This window comes from Equus przewalskii, chromosome 3 (genome assembly GCF_037783145.1).
Source record: "Equus przewalskii isolate Varuska chromosome 3, EquPr2, whole genome shotgun sequence".
NCBI lineage: Eukaryota > Metazoa > Chordata > Mammalia > Perissodactyla > Equidae > Equus > Equus przewalskii.
Genome location: NC_091833.1, coordinates 79,738,514 through 79,751,031, shown reverse-complemented (window position 1 = coordinate 79,751,031; position 12,518 = coordinate 79,738,514). Strand labels below are relative to the sequence as shown.

General features: G+C 43.2%; 1 protein-coding gene across 11 annotated transcripts in view; it reads left to right on the top strand.

The window, feature by feature from the left end:
* The window catches only part of SPATA18 (spermatogenesis associated 18), a 55,572-nt gene that overhangs the window by 8,551 nt on the left and 34,503 nt on the right, over positions 1–12,518 (top strand). For 5 of the 11 annotated variants that reach the window (XR_011538750.1, XR_011538751.1, XR_011538749.1 and 2 more), the window contains exon 1: positions 1,860–2,243. Coding sequence is in view for 2 of the 11 variants with exons in the window: in XM_070614949.1 (XP_070471050.1) it covers positions 2,157–2,243 (87 nt within the window). In the remaining 9 variants the exon portion in view is untranslated. Of the gene's footprint in view, positions 1–1,292; positions 1,365–1,492; positions 1,717–1,798; positions 2,244–12,518 lie in introns of those variants that run through there. The other 6 variants (XM_070614952.1, XM_070614950.1, XM_070614951.1 and 3 more) reach the window with 6 other exon arrangements.

Genomic DNA, 12,518 nt, shown 5'->3' with positions numbered 1-12,518 from the left:
GCAACATTTCATTGAATGATTTGTTCAACCATTACCCTATTGTTGGAGGTTTAGATGGTTTCCAACCTAGTTTTCTCTATTAAATAAAGTAATGGTGATCACAGCATTATCAAGCACTTACTAGAGTTTACGCCAAACACCATGCTGAGTACTTTACATGAATTCTTATTGAGTCTCATAATACTGCTACGAAGTAAGAACAATTGTGTCTCTTTTACAGATGATGAAACCAGGGATTAGAGGCTCATTAAGGTGCCCACAGCCACGAAGAGGATTTGACCCCTAATCTGACATAAACAAATATTCCAACTTGTTTTTGTTATGAATAAGTAAATAGTACTGTTTAAAGATTCCAATTGCCTATTGAAATAGGCAATTATTGACTCCAAATTAAGAAATCTGTGACGTTTTTCTCCATGCTCTTCTTTCTTCTTTATATTTTTTAAAGGACAAAAGTGTCTAATGAATACTTAGTGGATTTTTTTGGGTATATGTCTTTTTACTTTAGTAATTTTTATTCTACTATGATAAAATAACATGTGTATGTACTCTTATAGTCCTTACTTTTTCCTTTCTTTTTATTGAGATATAATGGGCGTATAACATTATCTTTGTTTCAGGTGTACAACATAATGATTCGATATTTGTATATATTGTGAAATGACCACTACGATAAGTGTATTAACATCTACCACCACACATAGTTACAACTCTTTTCTTTCTTGTGATGAAGAGTCCTTATTTTGTGGTCTACAGAAAATAGTGGGAACACAGTCTTCAGAAATGAGCCTCTCATTTTTATTAGAGGACAGTAAAACCACTGTAATTAAGAGAAATAAAAACGAGGTGGTGAAAATTCTCAAGTGTACAGTACTTGAATGTATCCGGTAGTCGTATATTTTTAAGTACCTAAAGAAGTGGAACTGAATTAAACTAGTTAGCTAGCTAAGGCCCTGCTCCACCACTAGTGTTTTAGTGAATAGATAAGGATGATTTGCAATCGGCATATCATTTGATGGCATATAAAATAAGGGCTTCTAAGGTGTTTAATGATGGTTGAAATGGCTTCATTTCTTAAGTAGTTCAAACTATCACTGTGGCTTAATACACCCCTCTGAAATAATGCCAAACCGGGTTTGAACTTTCACAAAGTCTCAAAGAATTCAGAATTAAACGAAAGTTTATAGTGCTTAATGATTCTAGAAATATACCAAAGCTTGCCTAAACCTGAGGGGTTAACTTTAATCTACGAACATCCTGGAGCTAAAATCTATTGATTTAGGCACTCACCCAGACGGCCAAGGAAGAAAGCAAAAGATAGAAGCAGGAAGAATTGAAATTTAGTTAACGTAAGTTTCATCCAGGTAAGCCCTAGGTATTACAAATGCAGAATCAACGTCCTGAGAAGTGAAATTAAGGAAGGAGCCAAACAAGTGTTTTCCTAGGAGCCTAACCAAAAACGTCTATGCAGAAATACCCTTTACTTTTTTAGGCGAGAAGCCTCCAGCAGGCCCCCATCCCACACTGCGGGCGGGTCTCGGTGCATCAAGGGATCACGCGGCCGCCATCTGCAATCTTGGCGTCCTCGAGCTCCCGAGGTCCTGGGTCTCAGTGGCATAGGGCGCCCTCCTCCAAAGCCACTAGCAGCAGCAGTAGCAACAGCAGCAGGAGGAAGAGCAGCAGCAGCAGGAGCAGCGACATGGCGCGCCCTGGCAGGTGCCCAGAACAACTGCAGGCGGCGGGAGCGCGGCTGGGACCAAAGTGGGTGGAGGGCGCAGTGGGGGCTGGGCGGGGACGCGGGTGTTGCCAAGTTGCTGGCTGCGCGCGTCCTTAGCATCCGCCCGCCCACGTCAAAGTTTGTTTAACAATCGCCCGGGTATTTATGGCTGGGGCTCCGGGCGGCCGCCGGGGAGCCAGGAGACCGCGCTGGGCAGCGGATGAGGTGGGGAGGCTGTGGCCCAGGGCACCTCCCCCCCGGCTTCCCTAACCCTGCCCGGTCCCACCCGAGGGGGAGGATGGAAACACCAGCCGCGCTCTGAGACCCTCAGGAAGATAACACCTTTCCCGCCTTATCACCCCGCGGTCCTGCGGAGACCACTGCCTGGTCCCTTCCACGTCTCCATCTCCCACAGAGGGGCCGAGCAGAAAAACGAGCAATGGCGGAAATTCTGAGGAAACTGGTCTCCAACGAAGCTTTACGATCGATGCAGGACAAGCTAGAGTCCTGGCTGAGGGAGTACAACGTGAGTTAGGGTGGGAGACCCCGGGCCCTCCCTCCCTCTAGTTCCTGGCACACACAGCTGTCGGAGGGGGTATCTTAGGGCTGGCGTCGGGGTGGCCGCCTTGCAAAGTCCCAGCGGTTGTGATTCCTAACGGAGACCCAGCCTCAAACCGGGATCGCAGGGGAGGAAGGACACGCGCATGCGTGTGCCTGTGTTTCCCCGCTGCGCGAGGCGGCGCTGGGGCTCCGCGGCGGGCCTCAGAATCCAGGACCAGAGAGCGCCTTCCATCCAGCGGTAACCAAGGACGCTGGCGGCCCTAGCAACGGGAAAGACCTCCGATCCACCACGGTTCTGGTCCAGCCTGCCACTCTCCCTCACATCCCCTCCGCCAGCAATCTACCCCTTCACCCCCAATTCGAGGTTTTTTTTTTTGCTACACCCCTCCTCCTGCCTTTCGCAAATCTCCCACTTTGAGGATACCCAGTGGTTGCATCAGAATGGATTTTTGTAAAAATACATCCAGGAGTTAGTACCTAGATGTCAGTGAAACGGATGCTTGTTAACGTTGCGGGTTTCGCTTGTGTGCTGGTTAGCATGGCAAATAGTTTCAACACCAACGCAGATTTCAGAAGGCCCGTTGCCAAGGCATTTGTAAGAAGCCAATATTCTGTCATCAAATCCGTAGCCGCTCTTGAAGTCTCATTAATCCCTACCTCACTCTAATTGCGTCCGCCTTTAATAGGAGAGTCCCACTCTTACACAGCAAGTAGAACAGTGAGGCAGACAGAGCTGAGGACTGGGAATCAGCCCCTCTGTGTTCTAGGTCTAGCACTGCACAGAACCAGCTGAACAACCTGGGGCAGCACCTCGTCTGTTAAATGGGAGAGCCTGGACTAGATGATAGGCAAAGCTCCTTTTCGGATCTCAGTTTTTTGAGTCTAGATCAACTTGTTTCTGAATTTCTACCCGGAAAAATGCAACTGGCTGCTGTCCTGAGTCCTTGGGCTTTCCCCTTCACCCTTTACACGGGGCTCCTGTGGTGCAGGGGAGCTCAGAGGACAGCTCCAGTTTTCTCCCTAGCCTTCTTTTCTAGAGTTTATCCCATTTGCCCACTTTTAAGGCACTGACTATTCCTTCTCTATCAAGATTGCAGGAAAATTAAAAATTACCTCTTTATCACAAAAGACTTGGGTCCTCTTCCCCATTTAAAAGTGACTACTTGCTGCTTAGTCTCAGAAGGTTGAGAATAACAGATTCTAACACATGTATTCATCCTTCTTAAAACTACCTCTTACAAAAAAGTTTCTTATTGCCCTTTGGCATAAACTCTGAATTTTAAAGAGTATACTCAGTTTGTCACAGGACAACGTTTAACACAAATGACACCAGTATTTGGCAATCAAATTAAATGATTGTTTTAGAAACTACCTATAAGTACTGAGAAATGCCAAAGTTTATTACACTTTCCCTTCTTGATGACAGTGGTCCATCCCATTCCTCTCTTCTCACTGAAACCGTTTCTATCTACCTTCTCTCCTGCCATTCCCCCAGCATAGTAGAGACTGCATCGTCAGAGACCAATCCTTTCCAAGTTTTGCGGCCATTTCCTGGGCACCATCATTTCTCTTTAGCTATCTAGCATCTCTCTTGTATTTGGCTGTTGATACTGGCAATCTTCTAAGGCTCTGATGATCTGTTCTTCATCTTCTTGCCTTACCCACTTCCCTCTTGTGGCTGTAGGAAACTTCTCTTCAACCTCCATTTCTGCCTCATCTCTGTCACGTATGCTGATGAATCTCATACTCATATTCACGTTCAGGGCCTGTTCTCAACTGAGCTCTGATTTCTCCAATTGCCCATCAGAGATTTTTAGTTGTGCTATTGCCGTCTCAAGGTCAAATCCATCTAAAACCAACCTTAGCCTCTCCTGTGTCCCAACCGGTGACCTCTTTCCTTTCTTGTCTTTGTTATGTCTCCGCATCCTTTTCATCAGCATGATCTGTTGGTACCAGGTTCTAAATTCACACAGAACCTCAGCACTTCTCACCAACTCCACTGCTGTCACTCTTGTCCACCTTCGGTCATCTTTCATCTGGATTATTACAAAAATAAGAACCCAAAGTGATTCTCTAAAGTCAAGTCAGATCAAGTTACTCCTCTGGCAAAACCCTCCAAACCTCCTATCTCAGAATAGAAGACAAAGTTCCTACAATGGCCATCAAACTCCTACATGATTGTGCTCCTTTAAACTATGACCTCATCTATAATTCTCTCTCTTGCTCAACCCACTCTAGCAATACTGGCCTTGTTCCTTCTAGAGCAAAGCTGTCCAGTAGAACTTTCTTTGATGATGGATATGCTCTGTATCTGCACTGTCCAATATGGTGGCTTATTGGGAGTTTGAAATGTGGCAAATGCAAACTAAGGAACTGAATTTTTAATTTCATTTCTGTTTTGTTGATTTAAATTCAAATAGTCACATATGGCTAGTGGTGACTGTAGTGGACAGAACGGTTCTAGAGCATGCCAGCCGCGTTCCAGCTTCAGGACATTTTGTACTTGCTGTTCCCCTCTGCCTAGAAAGTTTCACCTGTTGACATTTCAGCAAGATGGCAACACCCTCACTTCCTCAGCTCTTTCAAGTTTTTGCTTAAATGTCACCTTCTCAGGAGAGACCATCCTGTTTTCAATTGCAATCTCTCACCCTCACCTCTGGCACTCACTGTCTCCCTTCTCTGCTTTATTTCTTCCCTAATATCTACACCTTCTAATTTTTACTTATTTACTCTTTTATTTTGTTTGTTTTCAGTCTTCCCTCCCCGCTCCTCTCACTAACATGTAAGCTCCAAAGAGGAGAGATTTCTCCTTTTTTCTGCTCATCACTCTATTCCCAGCACCTTGGCTTCTAGTAGTTGCTCAATAAATAATGATTGACTGAATGCCACCACCATTCTCCCAGATACCCAGTTTTGTAGACTCATTTCTCTTCTTAAAACTTCATATCCAGTTAGAATTTAAAATGATCTCCAAGTGTCTTTAATTCAGCCTTTATTAAAATTGAATTGAAACCAGAAGCCACGATTTACAATCAGGGGCACAAACGAGATAGTGCAAGTGTCTTTAACAGTTTTCTGTGAAGCAAAGGAGAGAGGAAGAGAAAATGTCTATTCACTGCCTACCCAAATTTAGGTTGCATCTAAACTTATTCCATATCTTGTCATCTACAGTTTGAGTTTGGTCAATTGCTAAGAGCTTTCCTCTTAGCAATGGTGGTTTTATTAGTTCCAAGGACTTTTGATTTGAAACCTTAAGACAAAGAATGTTCATTGTAGCAAACGGCATTTGTTAAAATGTTGATCTCAGAGAACTATGTTCATTAAAAGCTGTAAGTCATGTTTGCTATGGAAGGTTGACTTTGCTGACTGTGACCATATTGATTTAGTTCTAACTAACTCAAGCAAAAGAAAGGCCATACACACTTTTAGAATTAGCTATGTGATTAAAGTTACCCCCCTGGGAAAAAGTTATTTTCAGGTAAAATAGATAAATGACCTGAACAGATTGATTCTAAAACAGAATGCAAAATTTTGATTTTCCTCCAGACTAGATGTTATTTGGATTAACAGATCTTATTTAGTTTTGTTCTAAGTTTTTCTCATATAATTTCCTTCTTATTCCTTCCCATCTCCTCTGCCTTAATCTGGCCATCACCACCATCTCATGCACCGCCTGTTTCATTGTATCCTACATATGTTGTCAGAGACCGTAAATTCTTTAAAAACGTAATTTTCTGCTGCAAAGCCTTTGCTTTTTGATTATTTGTTGGCTTGTTTTTAATCTTAACAACGTCTAGCAATCTTCTAGGTCCCAAGTAAAACTACTTCTGGCTTGATTTTTTTTTTTTGAGGAAGATTAGCCCTGAGCTAACATCTGCTGCCAATCCTCCTCTTTGTGCTGAGGAAGACTGGCTCTGAGCTAACATCCGTGCCCATCTTCCTCTACTTTATATGTGGGACGCCTCCACAGTATGGCTTGCCAAGCGGTGCCATGTCCGCTCTTGGGATCTGAACCGACAAACCCCGGCTGCCGAAGCGGAACGTGCGCATTTAACCGCTGTGCCACCAGGTTGGCCCCATGCCTTGATTTTTAAATAATTTATTTACTTAAAATTTATTTATTTAAAAAATTCTAAGAAGGGACATTTTTCAAAACCCCCCTAGACAAACAAATCATAAAAACGACAGCAAACATGGCTGACTCATTTTGTTTTCGTTATTAAAGAGATGCTGAATTATTGCATTACTTGGCCTTTAAAACTTGGATCCCACCGGAAGTTCAGGGACAGCTTGGAGTGACTACTTAACTTTCAGAAATTGTTTTCCTCCTTTGCAGTTATTAAGAATGCTGGTGAAAGAGCCATAGAGAATCCCTTCTTGTTCAACCCAAAACTGAGCCAATTATTAAGAGCTTAATAATTCACTCAACAAATGGCTACTTAGCTTCTACTATGGCTAAAACTTTGGGTTAGACACTCTATATTTACCATTTTTGCAGTGTACATTTATTCATTAATTTATTCATTCAACAAGTATTTTTTCAGAGCTTACGATGCCCCTGTCTGTCCTGGGTGCTGGGAATAGAAATGTCAGCTGCATCTCAATAATGAACTTCCAGTTGGAGAAGAGAATGAAGGATAGAGGAAACAGCATGTGCGAAAAGCAGGGAGGCATGAAAAATCTGGCATATTGGGGATATTTGTGAATAGTTCAAGTCAGGGAGTGGACATGAGATGAAGCTGAGGAGGTGGGGCGGTAACGCTAGATGGTGAAAGCCTTGCGGGGTGTGAAGGAGTTTGGACTTTATCCTGAGGGCAATGGGGAGAAACTAAAAGCATTATGCAGGGAGGAGATATGTTTAGATTATGTTTTAGAAAGTTTGCTCTAGCTGTTGCATGACGGGAAACTCTCGGGAGAACCGACTGGGCTGAGCGATACTTTAGGCAAGAGATGATATGAATCAGCCTCTTGTAAACTACACTGGCACATTTAGTAAACAAGGTCAAAGACTCTGAGAATGGTCCTTAAAGTTCATGTAAGAGTATGCTGCCCCCAATGCCCCTAATTTATCATGTACCATCCGTATGTTTTTATTGGTCAGCTCTGTAAAAAGGTCAAATAACCACCTATGCAAAACTGGATTCTGATTACCTAGTCACTCCATGGAGATGTTAAGATGAGAAGAGAAATCAACCTCCTTACGATGTTAGCAGTACCCAGAGAAGGTCAACTCTGGGCTGAAACTCTCCTCTCTCTGAGATGCTTTTGTTTCCACCTAGAGTCCTGTGGACTAGGGAGTTAAACTTTGGTCAGAGGCTCTGAGATTTATTACTTTTAAAAATGTACTCTATGTAATTACAGTAGCAAATGGTAAGAACTTGCTATACCCTTGATAACCTCATCTCTAAGATAGGGTAAGATTACATTTCTTAAAGTAAAATAATAGACACCAGGCCGTTACAAACTGGAAACTTTTTTTTTTTTCGGTGGGGAAGATTGGTCCTGAGATAACATCTGTGCCAATATTTCTCTGTTTTGTATGTGGGATGCTACCACAGCATGGCTTGATGAGCAGTGTGTAGGTCTGCCCCCAGGATCCAAACCAGCGAACCCCAGGCCACCTAAGTGGAGCATGAGAACTTAACCACTACCCATCAGGCCAGCCCCACAATCTGGAGACTTTTGATCACTTGATATATGAGTGGGGATGGTAGGGAGGGCTGGTGATGCTCCTCTTGCATTACTCTCCTCTTGTGTGACAGACGTCTACACTAATAAGTGAAAACAGCATATTAAATATCAGCACATAAAAGGGAGATCTTAAAGAGATGTCTCCTCTGTTTGTTTTAGAACAGTCTTCATGGTTGGAATAGAGGCTGCCTCTGCTAAAATATGGCTGGCTCTTAGTACAAAAGGTCGTTCTAGTTGCTATGATGTGTTCAAACAGACTCCCTGGCCGCCTTCACCCCTCCCCCTTAGTTAACATACTTCTACATTCTTGAGGATTTAATCTAATTAGTAAATTTATAGAGAACATTTTTCTTCCCTTCAGGATCTTTATCTCTTTACTAGCCAGACTCTGCTGCAGTAATGAATAAAACACCAAATCTTAGCATCGCAACATAGCAGAGATTTATTTCTCATTCATACAAAGTCTGATGGCAGCTCTCCTCTGTCATTGGCTCAGTTTCAGGCGCCCTCCATCTGGTGGAGCGGCCGTCTCATCACCAGACTTCAAAGGTCTGCAGGGCAAGAGATAACGAAGAACTTGTGCTGCTCTTACATTATACCCGTCACTTCCATTTGTCATCCCTTGACCAGCATTAGTGATGTGGCTCCAACCCAATTGTAAGGGAGCCTGAGAAATGTGGGAAAGCATGTGGAATATTTAATTGGTGCTACCATTTCTGCCACAATTTCTGATGATGAATTCATGGCTCCAAAAGAAATTGACAAATGATTAAAGATTTTATTTTTACCAGAGAGGCTATCAACTCTTTTATTTGACTTTTCTTATTTTCATCTTGGACAAACTGGTTAATGTAAACATCATCACTGTTTAAATTTTAAGGAGAATAAATAATGAAAGAAGTCCAATAGGAATATTAACCATGGGCAAGACACTAAAATCCAGTGGAGAAGCCTAAACAGAACTTTTGCTAAGTTGATGGGGTATACATAAGCCTACTTTTTCTTATATCTAAAACTCAGTGTTTCAGTTTTAGAACTTTGTTGTGGGGGTGATGGTGTTGTGACAAGGTCAGCCATGAAGTAGAATAGAGGGTTGACTTGGGGAACAGAGCTATTTGCAAGGCTGCCCATATAAGAGACTGCACTTCCCAACGAATAGTTAAAACCAGCGCAGAACCAGCCTTTGAAAACTTTCAAAACACTGCTCACACATTATTGCCTTTAAACTTTATAAGAACGTATGAAATAGCGGGTTTTATCTTCTACATTTTACAGATGAGAAAACCAAACGTCAGGAGGGCAGCTCACCTGCCCAAGGTCAGTCCACTAGCAGAAAGGGTGGAAGTTGGATTTGAAAGTAGGTCTGTTGCTTGCCAAGTCCATTCCTTATCTCCTACAGAGGAAGGGAAGATAGAAGGAAATTCCGCTTACTTGCAGTGACCATTTCCTGCCATCCTTCTCCCACTCTCCCCTCCCCCAGCATGCATACCTTGGACAGTGGGAAAAAAAGAAGGTAGAAATTAGGGCTTTTGTTTTCCATGTGTGAATTTCTACGGCCAGCTGCAAGGAGCTGTACAATGCTGCCCCTCAGAGTAGTCTCCACATACTTAGCGCTGATTGTCTCTTTTCCTTGCTCACCTCTAAATTCTCTAATTGGCAGGTTTGGAGTGGTATTCTTGTTGTATCTAAAAATCAGGTTTTTTTAAAAAAAAGCATTTTAAAAATTAAAAAAGGTAAATCATTTAATGTTGTAATAGCATCCATATTTTAAAGGAATATTGCCATGAATCCTTTGTACTATTTAATTCTTATCTAATATATATAAAGCATATTTTGTGTGTGTGAGACTGAAGTTTGTTAAAATGGAAGTAACTGTATTTTGTACTGAAATTGATGGATTTAAATAGCTTTTCAAACCAAAGTTTTCAAGTTGATTACAAGTATTTAGTGATACGTTTGATTAATTCAGTGATGAGGATTTTTCTCTCTTTTTCGTGTTGTGGAGGTGATTCAGGGTTAGGAATAGAATAGCAGGTCTGAGAGAACCATTGGTAGGGGCGTGGATGATCCATCAGGCTCTTATGAAGGGAATGTTAATAAGGTCGAGTCTGCTCAGAAGTAACGGAAGTGAAAGGGATCCAAGGATTGTGGTCGTTCTGGTGCGCACATAATGTGTGCAATGGCAAAGCAGGAGAGCAGCTGGAGTGCAGAGCCGCCGGAGGGAAGGAAGGCTGGGTAAGTCGTGTGGAGGCATATGATGAAGGACCTGGGAAATTAGGCAACATTTAGGCTCGATGGGTGAGGAGCTTTTGTTTGGCAAGAGAGTGGTGACATCGAAGGGATGGGAACAAAGCCACTATCCTGTTGCTCTCCTTCCCCGTACTATGAAACTTCTTGAAAGCGTAATCTGCCGTCATTGCCTTTGCTTCTTCAACTCCCATTTGTTCCTCAACCTGGCACAATATGGAAGTACATCAAGTACCCCCTACATCATTCTGCTATAAGTGCTCTCATAACAGTCACCAGAGGCCACCTGATGGTCAGTCAAGACCAGTCTCTTTCTTCCCTAGTCCTTATCTCCTTGCTTTCTCTGTAGCAAGTGACACATTTTATCAAATTTCATGGATTTAGCTACTTCCCAGATGCTGGTAACTCTCAAATCTAGCTCCCGTTTGGGCCTTTCTCCAGAGCTCCTGACCTGAATGGCCACTTGCCTTCCAGACAGCTCCATGTGGATGCTCCACATTCTCTAACCCGACACGAACCAAGAGGACTAGTTTTCCTCTCTCCAGTTTTGCTGGTTTTCTGCTTGTGGCCTCTGGTTGGGCAATGGCATCACAATCCCCTGTGGCCCAAGTCGGAAACCTGGGCCCCCTCGCTCTCCAGCATGCCTCACCGATGGGTTCATTAAGCCCTGAGGATTCTACCTCTTAAATAGAAGTCAAATGTCACCCACCTTTCCCCCTCTAGCTTCCATTGCTTTCCTTCAAGCTCCCATCATTTCTTACACGTGTGGGAAAACCAGCTTCTAGGGTATGTTTAGGGCAGATCTTAAGTGAACTTTGTTGCAAAAAAACCTGCAACTGCAGGGAGAAGACTCACAGGTGTAGTAGCTTCACTCTGTCTGGAGAATCTGCCCCTAACAGAACTCACGGTGTTTTTACAGCTGTCATGGTTACAAAACGAGGCTAGCAGCACATCTCTGTTGCACAGGGGTTGGTAGCCTTAAAAGAACACGTTTTCTTTATGTTAATAGTGCTGATGCTTATATTCCTGAATATTCTACTTGTTTCTTTACATCTTGCTTTCCCATCGGTGTGAAGCCACTAGAATAAGTTTGAGGGTTACTTGTTTAAGTTCCATGCCTATAACATGGGACAAAATTCCTACTGATTTCCCTACCTTCATCCACGCCCACTTCCAATCCAACTTGTATACAGCTGTTTGAGGGATTTTTTGTTTTTGAGGAAGATTAGGCCTGAGTTAACATCTGCCACCAACCCTCTTCTTTTAGCTGAGGAAGATTAGCCCTGAGCTAACATCTGTGCCCATCTTCCTCTACTTTATATGTGGGATGCCTGCCACAGCATGGCTTGACAAGCAGTGTGTAGGTCCCTGCCTGGGATCTGAACCCGCAAACCCTGGGCTGCTGAAGTGGAGTGTGCGAACTTAACCGCTAGGCCACTGGGCTGGCCCCCTGAGGGATTATTCATTGCCCATATCAGTGATTCTCAACATGGGTAAAGCACTGTCCCCTAGAGCAGTGTTTTTAAAACTTACCCACGGAAATCAATGCATTTTACTTCACAACATAGCACACATACCCCCTGATGCATATGTAACTGAAGCAAAGGTTTCACGAATAACTCATCTTTAGTAATTATGAGGTACTCTTTCTCTCTCATTAATTTTTTTAGAGGGGGCTCGTTGAGACTAAATTCATCTCACTTCCCACTAATGCCGTGGTTCTCAATTTTGGTTTCACATAAAAATCATCCAGAAAGCTTTAAAAAAATTTCAATAACCCAACGCCTCACACTAGAGCAATTAGAATTTCTTGAAGGAGGAGCTCAGAAAGCTCCTCAGGTGAAGGCTTTTTTGAAGCTTCTCAGCTTCTTCCCACTTCCTCCTTCGGGCCTCATCTCTGAAATCTGGACCTACTTTTATTATAGCAAGTAGTACATGGTTTAGCATTTATTTGCATGTTTATTTTAGACTGTAAAGTCCCTGAGGGCCAAAGACTATCTCATTCATCATTGTGTCCCTAGCATCCGGCACATAGTAGCCGCCTCCGTAAAGATTTGTGAGAGCATAAATGCATGAGTGAAGCAGAGAATAAGCCATGCCCTTCTGCTTCTTGAAACCATCTCCTCTGGCTTCCTGCTTCTTCTTCATCTTTCCTCCCGGTTGTCCCCTTATCTCTTACTGCTCTTGTTCTGTTTTTCATTCACTGGCCCTTTTTCCTCAGCCCTCTGCCGACATAGCAAAATTGCCGGCTGCCCTGCCTTCAGCCCTCTCCCCACTCTATACTCTTTCTGGTGACCTCATC